We start from the raw sequence: 15,489 nt of genomic DNA, 5'->3' as shown, positions 1-15,489 counted from the left end.
CTTTGACATCTTATGAAAATTAAGCGTACTTTGCTTTACTCCCGACTTAACAATTATTCATTGTAAAGTCAACATCTCCTGAGGATGCTCCGGTTTCGGAGCGAAACGTGCGTGGAGGGTACATTGCGGAAGATCTGTTTGGTGTGGAGTATATGGATTGAAGAAATTATAAACAACAACACTCAGATTCTCCTGCTTTTCGCGGAGTGTAGCAAATTAAGCTTAATTTTCATAATACATCATGGATTTTCCGCAAGATTTCGTACCGCCTGTACGAAAATATTGCGCGTGTAAATATGTATACGTTAAAACAAGGAAAACGTGTTTAAAGTCAATGCGTTTTTTGTAGCAAAACTTCATAGCGCCTCGACTTACATGTATCTTACCGATACCTATCGATATTACAAAAAGTGAAACGAGCGAGTGAGTAGAAGCGTAACGGTAAGGTATAAGTTTAACACTAGTGAGGTCATCAACGCGTTTTAATTGGGTGTATTTTCAGGTGCACTACAACCTGCGCCGACAGGACGAGGTGATGGCCAAGCCGCTGGCGATGCCCTCCGCACCGCTCGAAGTGCAAGCCTACGAACTGCAGGTCGCTGGCCACAGGAACGATAAGTCTGACAAGAAGTTTCTAGGTAAGACGCAGCCCGTCCGGGGAAGTACTACCACCACAGTGGCGTGCACTTCATACATGCACAAAAGCACTGCCTATCCTGAATGTTTTCCTGCTGTATGCATACCCTGGTAAGAAACCCAGTGCACGCCAATGTACCACCATGATAATTTCTACCACCAAACCACGTTACAGTCTGAAGCGCGTGCTTTCCAACATCGTTTTACAATTTAACAATCTCTGTTCTTTCTTGTGTGAGATAACACACGAATACACATAAATACTTATAATATACTAAGGTAGACATGTTGTGCCGACTCTCGAGCGTGGGACAAGCGACGTGCTGCGTGGGGGAACTACCCAGAAGAAGAAGAAGAAGTGTAGTATAAGAACACAAAGAAGAAGATGAGAATAGAAGGAATTTAACACGTGACTGCTGTAGACAGATGTAGAAATCAGACGCGGAGGACTGAGATAGAACATAGTACAATCTCTTTTCCAGGACTACTCCAATGCAGCAACGGCAGGATCCTAAAGCCCATCCTGAAGGAGTCGCAGAAGCGGGAGGTGGACTTCTACAACCGCATATCTGCGTCCACAAACCCCGAGTTGGTGGAGCTGAGGAAGTTCGTGCCCAAGTACTACGGCTGCAGGAAGTTCACGTACAACGGGTTCGAGCAAGAGTACATCATGCTGGAGGACCTTACCGAGAGGATGCTGGACCCTTGTATCATGGATGTGAAGATTGGTGAGTAGTAATAGAGCTTTTTGTAGTTGCCCGTCCGGGGAAGTACCGTCATGCTTATTTCTGGCACCAGGCAGCGTTGCTGTGTTCCGGTCTTAACGGCGCAGTTGCCGGTGTAATTACGAGCACATGAGGCCTAACATACAGACAACATACTTCTTCTTCTTCTTCTTTCTATCTCTGGGCTTGTCTCCGCACTTGGTCGGCCGGAACCTTCCGCTGTACGTAGTACCACTGGTACAGCTCCCCGCTGGGTCACTCCAGCCAGCCGAGCTCACTCCAGAAGCTTAGCAGGCCGCCCAGGTCGCCAAGTGCTTCAGGGAGTGATGCTGGGGAGCCAAGGTATGTTGCGCGTTGCTGTGTTACTCCTCTACATCGGAGCAATACGCGTGTCGGTGTTTCATCAGCCTCCATGCATGCTCTGCACAGAGGACTGTTGGTTATACCTAAAATGAAAAGGTGTTTGTTTAGTTGGCAATGCCCTATTATCATACTTACTACTGTCCTTAGTTTGTTCAGACTTAGTTTTAGCAGTTTTGTTGTTAGTCGTGTGTTAAGGTTTAGAAAGGCCTCCTTTGTATGTTTACACTCATTTTCTTTAGTGCATAGCTCTGATTGTGAGGATTGCGTCTGTTTAAATAGCCATGTTTTGTATTCACTGATAGGTATTGGTATGATCGGTTCCGGTCCTACCACTTTCAGTGATGTGGCCAGCCGCGCTAGTTCGTCGGCTGCGTCATTTTCCATGTTTCCGTTATGACCTCGTATCCATCTCAGAGTTACTCTGTTTGATTGTGTTAGGTTTTGTAAAGTATTGTGACAGTCTTGTAAGATTTTGGATGAGGTCGTGTATTTTGCTAGAGCTTACAGACAACATAATACAACTTACAGAATCAGTCAGTCATTATTAAACATAACAGAATCAGTCATTATTGAACTTCTGTCTCATTTCACACCCGCGGAATGTGAAAACCACGAGCACAAAACAAGGTGCACGTCCTGCAACACATCGCCCTGTGTCCATCAATTTGAGGCGTAGGCTTACAGCCTTATGTGCCTAAAATTACTCACACCGACCACCACGCCCTTCAGCTTGGAACACAGCATTGTAAAAAGACGATAGTACTTACTACTTCGGACGAGTTCTGTCACAAAAACCTCTACTGAAAAGGTTGCTAGCTCACAAACTTTTTCCCATTTCCCCATTTTATGGTAACCGTTTAGAACATTACAGTTAAAATAATTACTGTCAACTGCTAATTGGTATGAATTGACTAAACTGTAAAATAAATGGGAAAATCTTTATGGAGCACTGGGTTTGGAACACACTCACACACCAAGTGCTCAAGTACATAAGGTAAGTGGTACTTACCTTAGTTAGGAGATTCCTAATTATTTATTATTTATAGGTTTGCCCAACTTTAGTTTATAATATAGTAAATAAGATAAGTGTTATTGTTGTAGCTGTGGATTTTCATCTGAATTAAACTTTATTATTATTATTATTATTATTATTAAACGCTTGTTCTAGAAACACTACTAAAGTGGGAGTGGCTTGTGATGCTTTAATTATAGTGTACACGGTTTCTGTATGTTCTTAATTCTGTTTGTAATGCAATCAGTAGATCCACTTTATCTGGTCAGGTAAAAGAACATGGGACCCGCACGCGTCTCTGGACAAGATACGGCGGGAGGAGAGCAAGTACGCGCAGTGCAAGGAGGAGTTCGGCTTCTGCATCCCCGGCTACCAGGTGTACAAGCTGGCCACGGGGAAGCTTCAGAAGTACAACAAAGACTACGGGAAGAAGCTGCACGGATCCATGGTTAGGGCTGGTGAGTGTTTTTTTTCATTTTTGTATATTTTTTAAGCGATTTAGGCGATCAATTAATTAATTAATATTAAGAAAATGTGTCATGCTATTATCTATTTTCACCACAATCCACCTATAACTGATAGAATTAACCACATTAAACAGAAAGAAGGCTCATAATCCAAGATATTAGAAACGCGTGTTTTTATTTAACATTACCACACTTGAGTTTTATGTATGTACCTATGTACAAACTTAACTACGTATGAATTGGAGCGTTTTTAATTGAATCAATGGCAACACCGATTCTTTTTTAAACTATAATAGTTGTTTATGCAACTGTTAATAAGATTGATAACGGGTGTTAAAATACGAATGTGTGGAGGGTGGGAATGGTGGGGATGATGGAAAAATTATTTATTTTAGTATTTTAATTACAGTTTTTTTAGTGCAGGGGTAGTCAACTTTACTAAGCCAGCACAATTGCAAGTTAAAAAATGTGTCCACGCCCTAATCGAGCTAGTTAAAATAGTTAGGAATAGAAAGGAATAGAATATTTATTTGCTAAACATCGGTAACAACAACATTGAATATAGTAATGCCTCGGGCCTCATACTTGTTTCGTCAGAAATTAGGCGTGCAAATATTGTTAATAAAGATTAATTATTATAGATACATTCTTCAAAATTATAGAAAAAATTAGATAGCTATTTCGAAGTTAAGGTATAATAAATAATAAAGACTTGGAAATAATTAATTTAACGGTTAATGTCAATATTTTTAATTTCAGCTAATGAATCTCGAAAATGTCATTGAATCCATGTATGTCTCTAACAAGAGCATTAAATATATGAATTTAAAATTTTGTTATTGGCATTTCTTTTGTTTTTTAGTCGGTGTAAAACGTAAGCAAATCTATCTATTTTAGACCAAACCTTATTTATATGTGGTTTCCAGTTGCAGTGCTGATCTATTTTAAGAAAGGTTGCCGTTTCAGTTGCTATTATAATTTTTTTTTGTATAAATTATTTAACTTGTATTTTTAATGGGTTTTAAAATTAATTAATTGAGTTTCGTTTAAATTCATTGTAAGATTTATTTTTATTTAGCCAAGTAACAATATTTCTTAAAGCCTCATTTATTTTATTCGCAAATGTTTGCTGATTTACGTTTTTAATAATTAATGAAGTGAGAATATTACAGTTTTACGTTTTGCGCGATTAGGTAGATCATTAATATATATTAAAAAGAGGAGAGGCCCTAAAATGCTCCCTTGGGGTACTCCCACGTAGTTGTATCATAATTTTGATCTAAACACCTTTTTCATGCAAGCGTAACTGATGTCCGCAGCGATGAAGAACTTCCTGAACGGGCTGGGCTCGAGCCTGTGCCGCGCGCTCATCCTGCAGTTCCTGGGCGCTCTGTGGAGCGTGCAGAAGTGGGCGGCGCGCCAGACCGCCGTGTCGCTGTACTGCGCCTCGCTGCTGCTGGTGTACGACGCTGCGCGCCTGCGCGGCTGCTGCGACGCGCCGCAGTAAGTGCCGCTAAACCCGGGGACTCCGCCGTGCTGGCCAGCCGCCGTGTCGCTGTACTGCGCCTCGCTGCTGCTGGTGTACGACGCTGCGCGCCTGCGCGGCTGCTGCGACGCGCCGCAGTAAGTGCCGCTAAACCCGGGGACTCCGCCGTGCTGGCCAGCCGCCGTGTCGCTGTACTGCGCCTCGCTGCTGCTGGTGTACGACGCTGCGCGCCTGCGCGGCTGCTGCGACGCGCCGCAGTAAGTGCCGCTAAACCCGGGGACTCCGCCGTGCTGGCCAGCCGCCGTGTCGCTGTACTGCGCCTCGCTGCTGCTGGTGTACGACGCTGCGCGCCTGCGCGGCTGCTGCGACGCGCCGCAGTAAGTGCCGCTAAACCCGGGGACTCCGCCGTGCTGGCCAGCCGCCGTGTCGCTGTACTGCGCCTCGCTGCTGCTGGTGTACGACGCTGCGCGCCTGCGCGGCTGCTGCGACGCGCCGCAGTAAGTGCCGCTAAACCCGGGGACTCCGCCGTGCTGGCCAGCCGCCGTGTCGCTGTACTGCGCCTCGCTGCTGCTGGTGTACGACGCTGCGCGCCTGCGCGGCTGCTGCGACGCGCCGCAGTAAGTGCCGCTAAACCCGGGGACTCCGCCGTGCTGGCCAGCCGCCGTGTCGCTGTACTGCGCCTCGCTGCTGCTGGTGTACGACGCTGCGCGCCTGCGCGGCTGCTGCGACGCGCCGCAGTAAGTGCCGCTAAACCCGGGGACTCCGCCGTGCTGGCCAGCCGCCGTGTCGCTGTACTGCGCCTCGCTGCTGCTGGTGTACGACGCTGCGCGCCTGCGCGGCTGCTGCGACGCGCCGCAGTAAGTGCCGCTAAACCCGGGGACTCCGCCGTGCTGGCCAGCCGCCGTGTCGCTGTACTGCGCCTCGCTGCTGCTGGTGTACGACGCTGCGCGCCTGCGCGGCTGCTGCGACGCGCCGCAGTAAGTGCCGCTAAACCCGGGGACTCCGCCGTGCTGGCCAGCCGCCGTGTCGCTGTACTGCGCCTCGCTGCTGCTGGTGTACGACGCTGCGCGCCTGCGCGGCTGCTGCGACGCGCCGCAGTAAGTGCCGCTAAACCCGGGGACTCCGCCGTGCTGGCCAGCCGCCGTGTCGCTGTACTGCGCCTCGCTGCTGCTGGTGTACGACGCTGCGCGCCTGCGCGGCTGCTGCGACGCGCCGCAGTAAGTGCCGCTAAACCCGGGGACTCCGCCGTGCTGGCCAGCCGCCGTGTCGCTGTACTGCGCCTCGCTGCTGCTGGTGTACGACGCTGCGCGCCTGCGCGGCTGCTGCGACGCGCCGCAGTAAGTGCCGCTAAACCCGGGGACTCCGCCGTGCTGGCCAGCCGCCGTGTCGCTGTACTGCGCCTCGCTGCTGCTGGTGTACGACGCTGCGCGCCTGCGCGGCTGCTGCGACGCGCCGCAGTAAGTGCCGCTAAACCCGGGGACTCCGCCGTGCTGGCCAGCCGCCGTGTCGCTGTACTGCGCCTCGCTGCTGCTGGTGTACGACGCTGCGCGCCTGCGCGGCTGCTGCGACGCGCCGCAGTAAGTGCCGCTAAACCCGGGGACTCCGCCGTGCTGGCCAGCCGCCGTGTCGCTGTACTGCGCCTCGCTGCTGCTGGTGTACGACGCTGCGCGCCTGCGCGGCTGCTGCGACGCGCCGCAGTAAGTGCCGCTAAACCCGGGGACTCCGCCGTGCTGGCCAGCCGCCGTGTCGCTGTACTGCGCCTCGCTGCTGCTGGTGTACGACGCTGCGCGCCTGCGCGGCTGCTGCGACGCGCCGCAGTAAGTGCCGCTAAACCCGGGGACTCCGCCGTGCTGGCCAGCCGCCGTGTCGCTGTACTGCGCCTCGCTGCTGCTGGTGTACGACGCTGCGCGCCTGCGCGGCTGCTGCGACGCGCCGCAGTAAGTGCCGCTAAACCCGGGGACTCCGCCGTGCTGGCCAGCCGCCGTGTCGCTGTACTGCGCCTCGCTGCTGCTGGTGTACGACGCTGCGCGCCTGCGCGGCTGCTGCGACGCGCCGCAGTAAGTGCCGCTAAACCCGGGGACTCCGCCGTGCTGGCCAGCCGCCGTGTCGCTGTACTGCGCCTCGCTGCTGCTGGTGTACGACGCTGCGCGCCTGCGCGGCTGCTGCGACGCGCCGCAGTAAGTGCCGCTAAACCCGGGGACTCCGCCGTGCTGGCCAGCCGCCGTGTCGCTGTACTGCGCCTCGCTGCTGCTGGTGTACGACGCTGCGCGCCTGCGCGGCTGCTGCGACGCGCCGCAGTAAGTGCCGCTAAACCCGGGGACTCCGCCGTGCTGGCCAGCCGCCGTGTCGCTGTACTGCGCCTCGCTGCTGCTGGTGTACGACGCTGCGCGCCTGCGCGGCTGCTGCGACGCGCCGCAGTAAGTGCCGCTAAACCCGGGGACTCCGCCGTGCTGGCCAGCCGCCGTGTCGCTGTACTGCGCCTCGCTGCTGCTGGTGTACGACGCTGCGCGCCTGCGCGGCTGCTGCGACGCGCCGCAGTAAGTGCCGCTAAACCCGGGGACTCCGCCGTGCTGGCCAGCCGCCGTGTCGCTGTACTGCGCCTCGCTGCTGCTGGTGTACGACGCTGCGCGCCTGCGCGGCTGCTGCGACGCGCCGCAGTAAGTGCCGCTAAACCCGGGGACTCCGCCGTGCTGGCCAGCCGCCGTGTCGCTGTACTGCGCCTCGCTGCTGCTGGTGTACGACGCTGCGCGCCTGCGCGGCTGCTGCGACGCGCCGCAGTAAGTGCCGCTAAACCCGGGGACTCCGCCGTGCTGGCCAGCCGCCGTGTCGCTGTACTGCGCCTCGCTGCTGCTGGTGTACGACGCTGCGCGCCTGCGCGGCTGCTGCGACGCGCCGCAGTAAGTGCCGCTAAACCCGGGGACTCCGCCGTGCTGGCCAGCCGCCGTTTCGCTGTACTGCGCCTCGCTGCTGCTGGTGTACGACGCTGCGCGCCTGCGCGGCTGCTGCGACGCGCCGCAGTAAGTGCCGCTAAACCCGGGGACTCCGCCGTGCTGGCCAGCCGCCGTGTCGCTGTACTGCGCCTCGCTGCTAATCTCAAACCACAGGTTGCATCTGACACTTTGTTTTTGTCTCCGATATATTGATGCCATTTTAGCGCTGTACATGTTTTGCGAGACACTCGTATGTCACCTGTTGCGCTTCAAGAAAAAATGAGACAAAACTATATCTGTTACTTTTATAGACACAGCCAGTCCAATGTTAATAAAAGAGAAAAGAAATAGAAAGAACATAGTTGAAAATGTCACATGCAAAAAAAAATTGTGATGAAACATTCTGACGGCGTATTAATCATTCCAGGTCAGGCTTCAAATGCCGCACAGCAGCAGTGCCCCGAAGAAAGTCCATCCACTCGCTCCACAACCCCGCAGCGGGCTCCAACTTCAGCGGACAAATATCCTCCAAGGGACCCGTCTACAGGAAAGTCAATTCAGTTCCGCTTTCTTCCATGACCTTAGCGCAGAAAACATTCGCCCCCCTTCCAGTAACTAAATCCCCATGGAGCGAAGCGCTAGATAAATTGAACCACAATCATTCTTTCGAGCACAATTACGAGGACAAATTGTCCAAAATCAAAATGAACTATCGAGCTACCTTGGACCAGTTGGCCAGCGAAACTCCTACCCCAAACCCGTGGGGGACGGTCAAAATTATAGACTTTGCGCACGCGTTCTTCAATGAAGAGGACAATATCAGAGTGGATACCAACTTCAGAGAAGGCATAGACAACGTTGTAGCGATGTTCGAGTCGCTGTTAAGGGAAACTGATGATCAGGTTTTCTGACGTTTTTCCATTATTATCATTCCATTCTTGTAGTCCATTCTTAACGTCTAAAATCATGGTTCCCGAGGGAACAATATTGAGATTTGAAACTAAATTTTATCGTTAACCCTTTCGATGCGGGATCACATTTTTATTACCTCTGCGGATGAATTTTATGTCAGTTCTCTTATACGATGGGCAAGATATTATATCCCGACGTCATGCGTCGTTAGCACCGCTTGAAGACATTTTCTCCATGGGGAAAGACAAAATATTTCTCTTCTCTCAGTTTTATCCATGAGCTTGGACGGACGGGTGGAAATAATATACGTGGGTAACCTTCGTCTCTCCGGTTACTAGTTTTTTACCCCCGAACAGAATAGGCGTAATTTCTATCTACTGTTTGTTTATGGTGGTTTTTGTTTTAATTAAATAACACGGGCACCTCATGGTGAAAGCTTTCAGGGGGGTGTTATATCACGCCACCCAGCGAAAGGGTTAAAAAAAAATATCAATTTGCGTAAAGTTAAGAAGTGCCAAACCTAAAGATTTTTGTCAATATAAAAAGTAGGTATATCTCACTTGTTATATATAATGTATATAATGGTGATCTTCTATAAATATACTAATTCTATAAATAATACTTCTACTAATGGCGGAAAAAGATAATTACCTCGTTCATATAAAATGTATTCCATCCATCTTATTTTATGATAAGATGAAATGCTAAAAAGAAAAACTAAAACCTTTTAATCTATTAGCACTTAATGTTCTCTCTTCCAATTTAAGATACAATTACTGGGATTTTTTTTCGCTTGTGTAATGTAAGGTCAACAAGACGAGGTAAAGAATGTTTTATTTATTTATTAACGTTGATGACAATCATGCCCTTTAGAAAGCAATGCACGTTTGGAGCACGCTTGCCTAGAAAAAGCCTATTCACTCTTGCCTTGAAGGTACTCAAATTAAACGTGGCAGGAAACACAGTTGCCGGGAGGGCGTTCCACATCCTAGCGGTACGTATCAGAAACTTTTCTTGCCTGTTGATGGAATATCAACCATATAAGGATGCCATCGCTCAAGCTATCACGCCGTTCTGCGGTATAACGGGGGGATAAGATTGTGAAGTACCTACTTGGAGATTTCAAATACTACCCTTTTCATTTTTAAATAAGATGCTTAATAAATGAGTTTGAAAGAATGTATACTGTTAAAAAACGTGGTTCACGGCTAAAATGGGATATCCACACTCATTTCTGTTCTAAAGATTTTAAAAAAACCAATCCGTTCATTCGATCGCTTTATTTACACACAAATGACTGAAATATATTATTTCTAAAGCTTTGTTTTTATAACATAAAATGCTGCAAAAATATATATGGTTATATTTAATTACTATTATTAATTTAAAATACAAACTGAAAAGAAGTCCGATTCCAATTGCTTTGATCAATGGTCGTAACAATGAACTTTTTGCATTCTGTATCTCGTTCTATTGGCCTGAATATTTAGTGTCCTTTTCTCGAACAAAACCCCTTTTGATAAGACCCCTATTTCTGCTTGGTATTATATTTACTTTATTTTTAGATATCATTCTTGTTCCTCGGTCTTCCTTTTTGTAATTAAAATAAAAAGTATTAATAAGACAAATAACTCTATTGCCAAATACTTCATCTATGAAGAACATAAAAATACAATTTTATTTTATACGCTTAATGAAGTTTACACCATAAAACATTCTGTTTTAATTATTCGTAAGTTTGCATGACATTTTTATATGTAAAGAAAAAAAGAAACTGTTGTATAAAATTAATTGTTATCAGTACTTAACAATGTAATTAATTATTATTAATTCATAGTTTTGTTTTTAAATAAAAGATGTGATATTTCGCTTTGTCGTTATAAATTATTTATTTTCAAAATCCACTAAGTAAGAGCATTATACACTGCTAGGTATGAAAACAATATAAATTTTCCTCACGCTCCAAATAAAACAAATATTACGGGGCAACCCACCATAAAAAATATGGCGAATCGGGCTTGCTAACGACGGGTTCTGCTGCACCAAGAATATGGAACGCTACATAAGTGTTAATATTATTAAGATCGAGCAAAAATATAGATTATTGTATGGGGACCCCATTAATATGTATACTGGTTTTTCGCAATAAAAAAATTAGCTCTGTCTATTGCGGCTCATTATGTAGCCCTCTGAGAGTCATACCAACAACGGTGAATTGTGAAATATGGTTTTGACGACCGCCCTGGATGTGATAAGCGCTGTGGTTATAAAGCATCAAAATATTGTATTGAAGCAAGCTTTACTTTTTGTATGAAAATTCCTAGTACAACAATAATTATCAATTGTTCACTATAAAGTTATAATCTGAAAATACTCCGGCTCAATTCCGGAAGGACTTTTTGGGGTGGTGTATAAAGATCTAAAAAGTTATAAATTTCACCGCACATATTCTCCTGTATTTCACGGAGTATATCAAATTAAGTGAAATGTTCATTCTCATCAATAAAGCTATATATGTTAAATTTTTTTTTTTTTTTTGCAAATTAAGTTTATATGACGCTTTGTCAATGCTATGTGCACTTGTCATTGACGTGCATATCAGTCCATGTGTTCGTGTGTGTGCTATGTTTAAAAAACGTGTAATATGCATGTTGTTAGTGCTCTTAAATAAATAAATATCTCCAGCTGCAGCAGCAAACTACTTCTACGCGAAATCAAGATGGGTACAGAAGTTTAGCCACAAATAAGTAAAAAACAAACAGAAAAATTTTATATTTATAATATCATATAATCACTTCAAACAGACTCACTTAGATAAGTGAAGTAGCCGAGCCAAATGTAGGTAAGCACTAACCAAACCAACAGATAAATTTTAGGTTGTATATTCATATTTAAGTTGGAACAAATGTCACAATTATTAATGATTTGTGATTACCCTTGTAAGCTGAAGAAATAACCGTAGATGTATTCTTAAAAAAAAAAAAAGTTTCAGCAACTCTTAGGTGGTAACTATTTGTGGGCGCATGCTGTATGCCTAGGAATCTGCTACGATTTGGTGTAAGTTACCTACTTAGTTACCTGTTTACGATACTACCACAATCAGTATGTCAACCAATTGAAGTCTATTGCTGGACACAGCTCTTTTGTAGGGAGTTCACAATACCCATTGTGCCGCTTGGCTCCAGCGGCTCCCTACGACTCGTTTGATGTCATCGGTCCACCACGTCTAGGATCTACCAACGCGACCTCGGATCCAGCACCTTGTGACCCCAAAATTCATCGGTTCTCCGAGCTAAGATACTATACCCATGGTAGAATGTTTGTTAAAAATCACATTGTGGGATCATACAGATATATCAAACATTTCCAAAAATGTAAGAAAACTCACCAACCCATGTTGTATTTTTATTTTATTTTATTTTTTTATTGGGATTACAATTTTTCTTTTTCGTTAATCGGTGATATAGGAACTTCGGAGTTTCTTTTATAGGAAAAAAAGCTTCGTTTACATAGAGAACGTTTCTCGAACATTTTGTTACAAAAATTTATATGCTACAAACCTTTTTATCTAATTGCCCGTTATTGAACATTTTAAAAAGTCTACAATTTACTTATCGACGAGGCGAGAAACTATCTTCGTGTAAACAAGGCTTAACTAGCTTGAGAAAAATGAATACACTTTTTTGAGGCTATTGGTTTATGTTTAAAAAACTTTTGTATATAAATTATCAGTATTTTTAACAGCAACCGTAAACATGGGAACAATTTATTCAATAATTTATTTCGTGGTAGGAATGATTTACGCCCTGGGTCTAACCCTCAAATGCAGAAAATTATCTCGAATGTACTATTTGCTGTGGCGGTCTCCACATTCTCGTACTAGATGGCGCCACAAAGATGCTGCATCGCGCTAAATATGTGTTCGCATATAATGACCATATATGCAACTTCCAAAGATGAATGGTCCCCGACCACCCGATCGAAGGAAATTCTTCCTATTTTTACGGACGAGCGAATCACAATAGCTCCCGTACATTTGCAAATTTCAATATGACCATATATATGGTGGTAGAAGTTAGCAAAGACATGACAATAAATTTACTTTTAAGCAAATCCTGGCTTAAAAGTAAATTAATTGTAGGTTCTCGGCAGTATGTTATTGCAAAATAATAAATACTTGCCCTTGTTTATATCGAAAGTGGTCAGAATGTAATTGCACCACTTTTCAAACTCTTGCGGGTGTCGTACGAGGTGACTAAGGAAAAGAACAGAGAACGTCTCGTCTGCCCAGCGTGGTGGATTATTGGCAAACCTTTGGGATGAGGAGAGGCCTTAGTCCAATAGTGGACTGTTATAGGCTATCGATGATAAATAATTACGTATGCCCGACGTTAATAAGCAATCTACACCTATATCTGCAGATCACATAAAAGATAATTTTTTTTTAAATAATTCTATACCTATCTACAGGTAGGAAAAGGTTAGCACTACTAAATTCAATATGGCATCTTCACAGAGGGCTTGCTACTGTCGTTTAAAGTAGTAATATTTTAAGATTATTGGAGTTTTGTCAATTAGAAACGTTATGATTTAAATAATACTATTCCAAGCGATGGCAGTAAACCGTCAGGTGTTATAAAATAATTCCCATCACCCACTGGCCTAAATCATCCCATCCTTAGGATGCAGTAAAACGTTTAGCGAAAAACTTCGAACTACCTCACTTTTTTATACAAAAATAAATTCACTATTAATTAGGCAAAGCAAAAAAAGAAGAAAAAAAGGTAATTTTATATAAATACAATTATATAATGTACAAATATTACTAATAAAACATAAACCACGCGACAATTTTATTGAAAACTTTATTGTGACATGGGGATTGATTGCGCGACGTATTCCGTATCACATGGATCCACATCAATGATACAATTAATCACAATGCATAAATTAGAAATTTCGTGTAATCGCAACCAATTCCACGATGATCAGTATTGCGAGTGCGTTGCGCAATAAACCCGCAGGTCACGATCGAAAATCACCAAAATATTTATTAAATATATTCAATTAGACCAATATAATTTTATATTTTTATACGTCAATTTTTATGGCGACTGACCATAAAAAGTAACACTTACTATTCTATAAATACTTGTAAAACCCCACCGTGGACATTGCAACCGCAGCAGTATTTACTGCCGTGACGTCAGGAATTTTATTATGACGATTGCGTGTCAATGTGTTGTGTTGTCAAGATTTTAACCGTGTCAGACGCTGTCGTCGGATATTGCCTGTAAGCAACTTGAATCACATAGATCGAGGGCATTGGCGTCATTAAGATTGATTTTACTCAACACACATGGCGTTCGTTCTGGATATACGACATCAAGCGAATCGCTGGGAGCCGCTGAAAACAGGCGGTCAGGACCGTGGATTTGGAACTCCCTACAAAAACATATATATATGCAGTGGACGTCAATCGGTTGAAGATGATGGTAGGGTGTTGCAAATATGAACGTACTATCAGTCGCTCCGCTACAATAGTCATGGCCTTGTCGCTATGCAGTGCTTAATGCGAAAGTCGTGGCCCTCGAGCGAAGTCACCTCCATAGAAATTGACATACAATATAGAATTAATTAGGCGAAAGATTAAAAATAAATCGTGACATTACAATTATCAGTCACTAAATACATTTGATTCCGACAATCGATACATCGCGGGCGAACGTAAAGTTAATACAACTCGCGCCAAACTTTATGACAGCGCTAAAGTTGCTCCAAACTGCTTTTGCTGGTTCAAAGTTGACATGAGTGGTATTCTAGATTTACTTCTTTGTCATTCTTTTACAGAAAATTTAGACAGAGGGTAAAGTACAAACAGTGGCGTGCAAAAGGTTTCTGACCAGGGTATGCATAAAGCAGGTACATGGCATAAAATGGTCAAATTCCCCTCCAATACGGGTTATATAAAATAATTAGGGTATGCAGTGCTTTTGTTCATGTATGAAGTGCACGCCACTGAGTACAAATACCAAGCGTCCATTTCCAAGTTGGTACGTACTTCGGACCGGTCACAAAACTCGGCGCGGCCTATACAAGCAATTAATCTAACATTACACGTAATATACAACGAAAATAAGAAAATCAGTGAACTAGCACAAACAAAGCACCTCTGCGATCAACTAAGGGCGAATACAGAGTATTTAAAAAATCATCTAAACACCCGAGAGGTTAACTATGTGAGATGTATGATCGAAGTATAGTCACGATAAATGTACATTTACTCTAACGAAATTTCCGTCCTTCCATCACAGAGTAGTTACGTAAAACCGTCGATAATTTGTACGGTATTCACAGTGGCGTGCACACGGTTTTTAACAAGGGTAGGCATAAAAACAGGAAGATAGTATGTAATGGAAAATTTCTTGTATAAGAGTTATAATAAAATTTAGGATGGGCAGTGCTTTCGTGCATGTATGAAGTGCAAGCCACTGGTATTTGGTAAATAATGTCTGCCATTTTTAAAATCCGATAAAAAGGCAACAATGCGTCGGCATAACTATCGGAACACTAATAGCGCCAGATAAAATCAGAATTTAATATCGTTGTTTTAAAGCACATATTCGTCTGAAGAGTTCAGAATTTAAAAGCAGTAGTTCAGAATTTGCTTTTGTAAAACTAAGGACTATTTTACCATGCATGGCACTTATTTTATTTTATTAAGGTAAAGGTACAATTTTATTTTATTTACTCATCACACACCCCCATAACCAATTCAAGTCTTGGGTTTTTAGAATAATAACATTATTATCATCTATTTATCATTATTATATATATTTATAATTTTTTTTTGATAATTTTTTTTTCATCAATTATTAATTATTTCATTACGAAAAAAAACACACGCATGGCAGATGACTTTCAACATTTTAATCTTAATTTAGGTCAATTTATATCA

At 44.4% G+C, this 15,489-nt stretch overlaps 1 protein-coding gene across 1 annotated transcript in view; it reads left to right on the top strand.

Moving 5' to 3' along the window:
• The window catches only part of LOC120630817 (inositol polyphosphate multikinase), a 31,572-nt gene extending 21,304 nt beyond the window's left edge, over nt 1-10,268 (top strand). Inside the window, 5 exon segments of the mRNA XM_039900109.1 lie at nt 501-638; nt 1,119-1,364; nt 3,006-3,194; nt 4,523-4,733; nt 8,047-10,268. Coding sequence (XP_039756043.1) covers nt 501-638; nt 1,119-1,364; nt 3,006-3,194; nt 4,523-4,733; nt 8,047-8,530 — 1,268 coding nt within the window. The 3' untranslated portion in view covers nt 8,531-10,268.
• The last annotated feature ends 5,221 nt before the right edge of the window (nt 10,269-15,489 follow it).

The sequence above is a fragment of the Pararge aegeria genome, chromosome 17, assembly GCF_905163445.1.
Source record: "Pararge aegeria chromosome 17, ilParAegt1.1, whole genome shotgun sequence".
NCBI lineage: Eukaryota > Metazoa > Arthropoda > Insecta > Lepidoptera > Nymphalidae > Pararge > Pararge aegeria.
The sequence above is the reverse complement of the archived record's forward strand: the minus strand, read 5'-3'. Positions and strand labels throughout refer to the sequence as shown.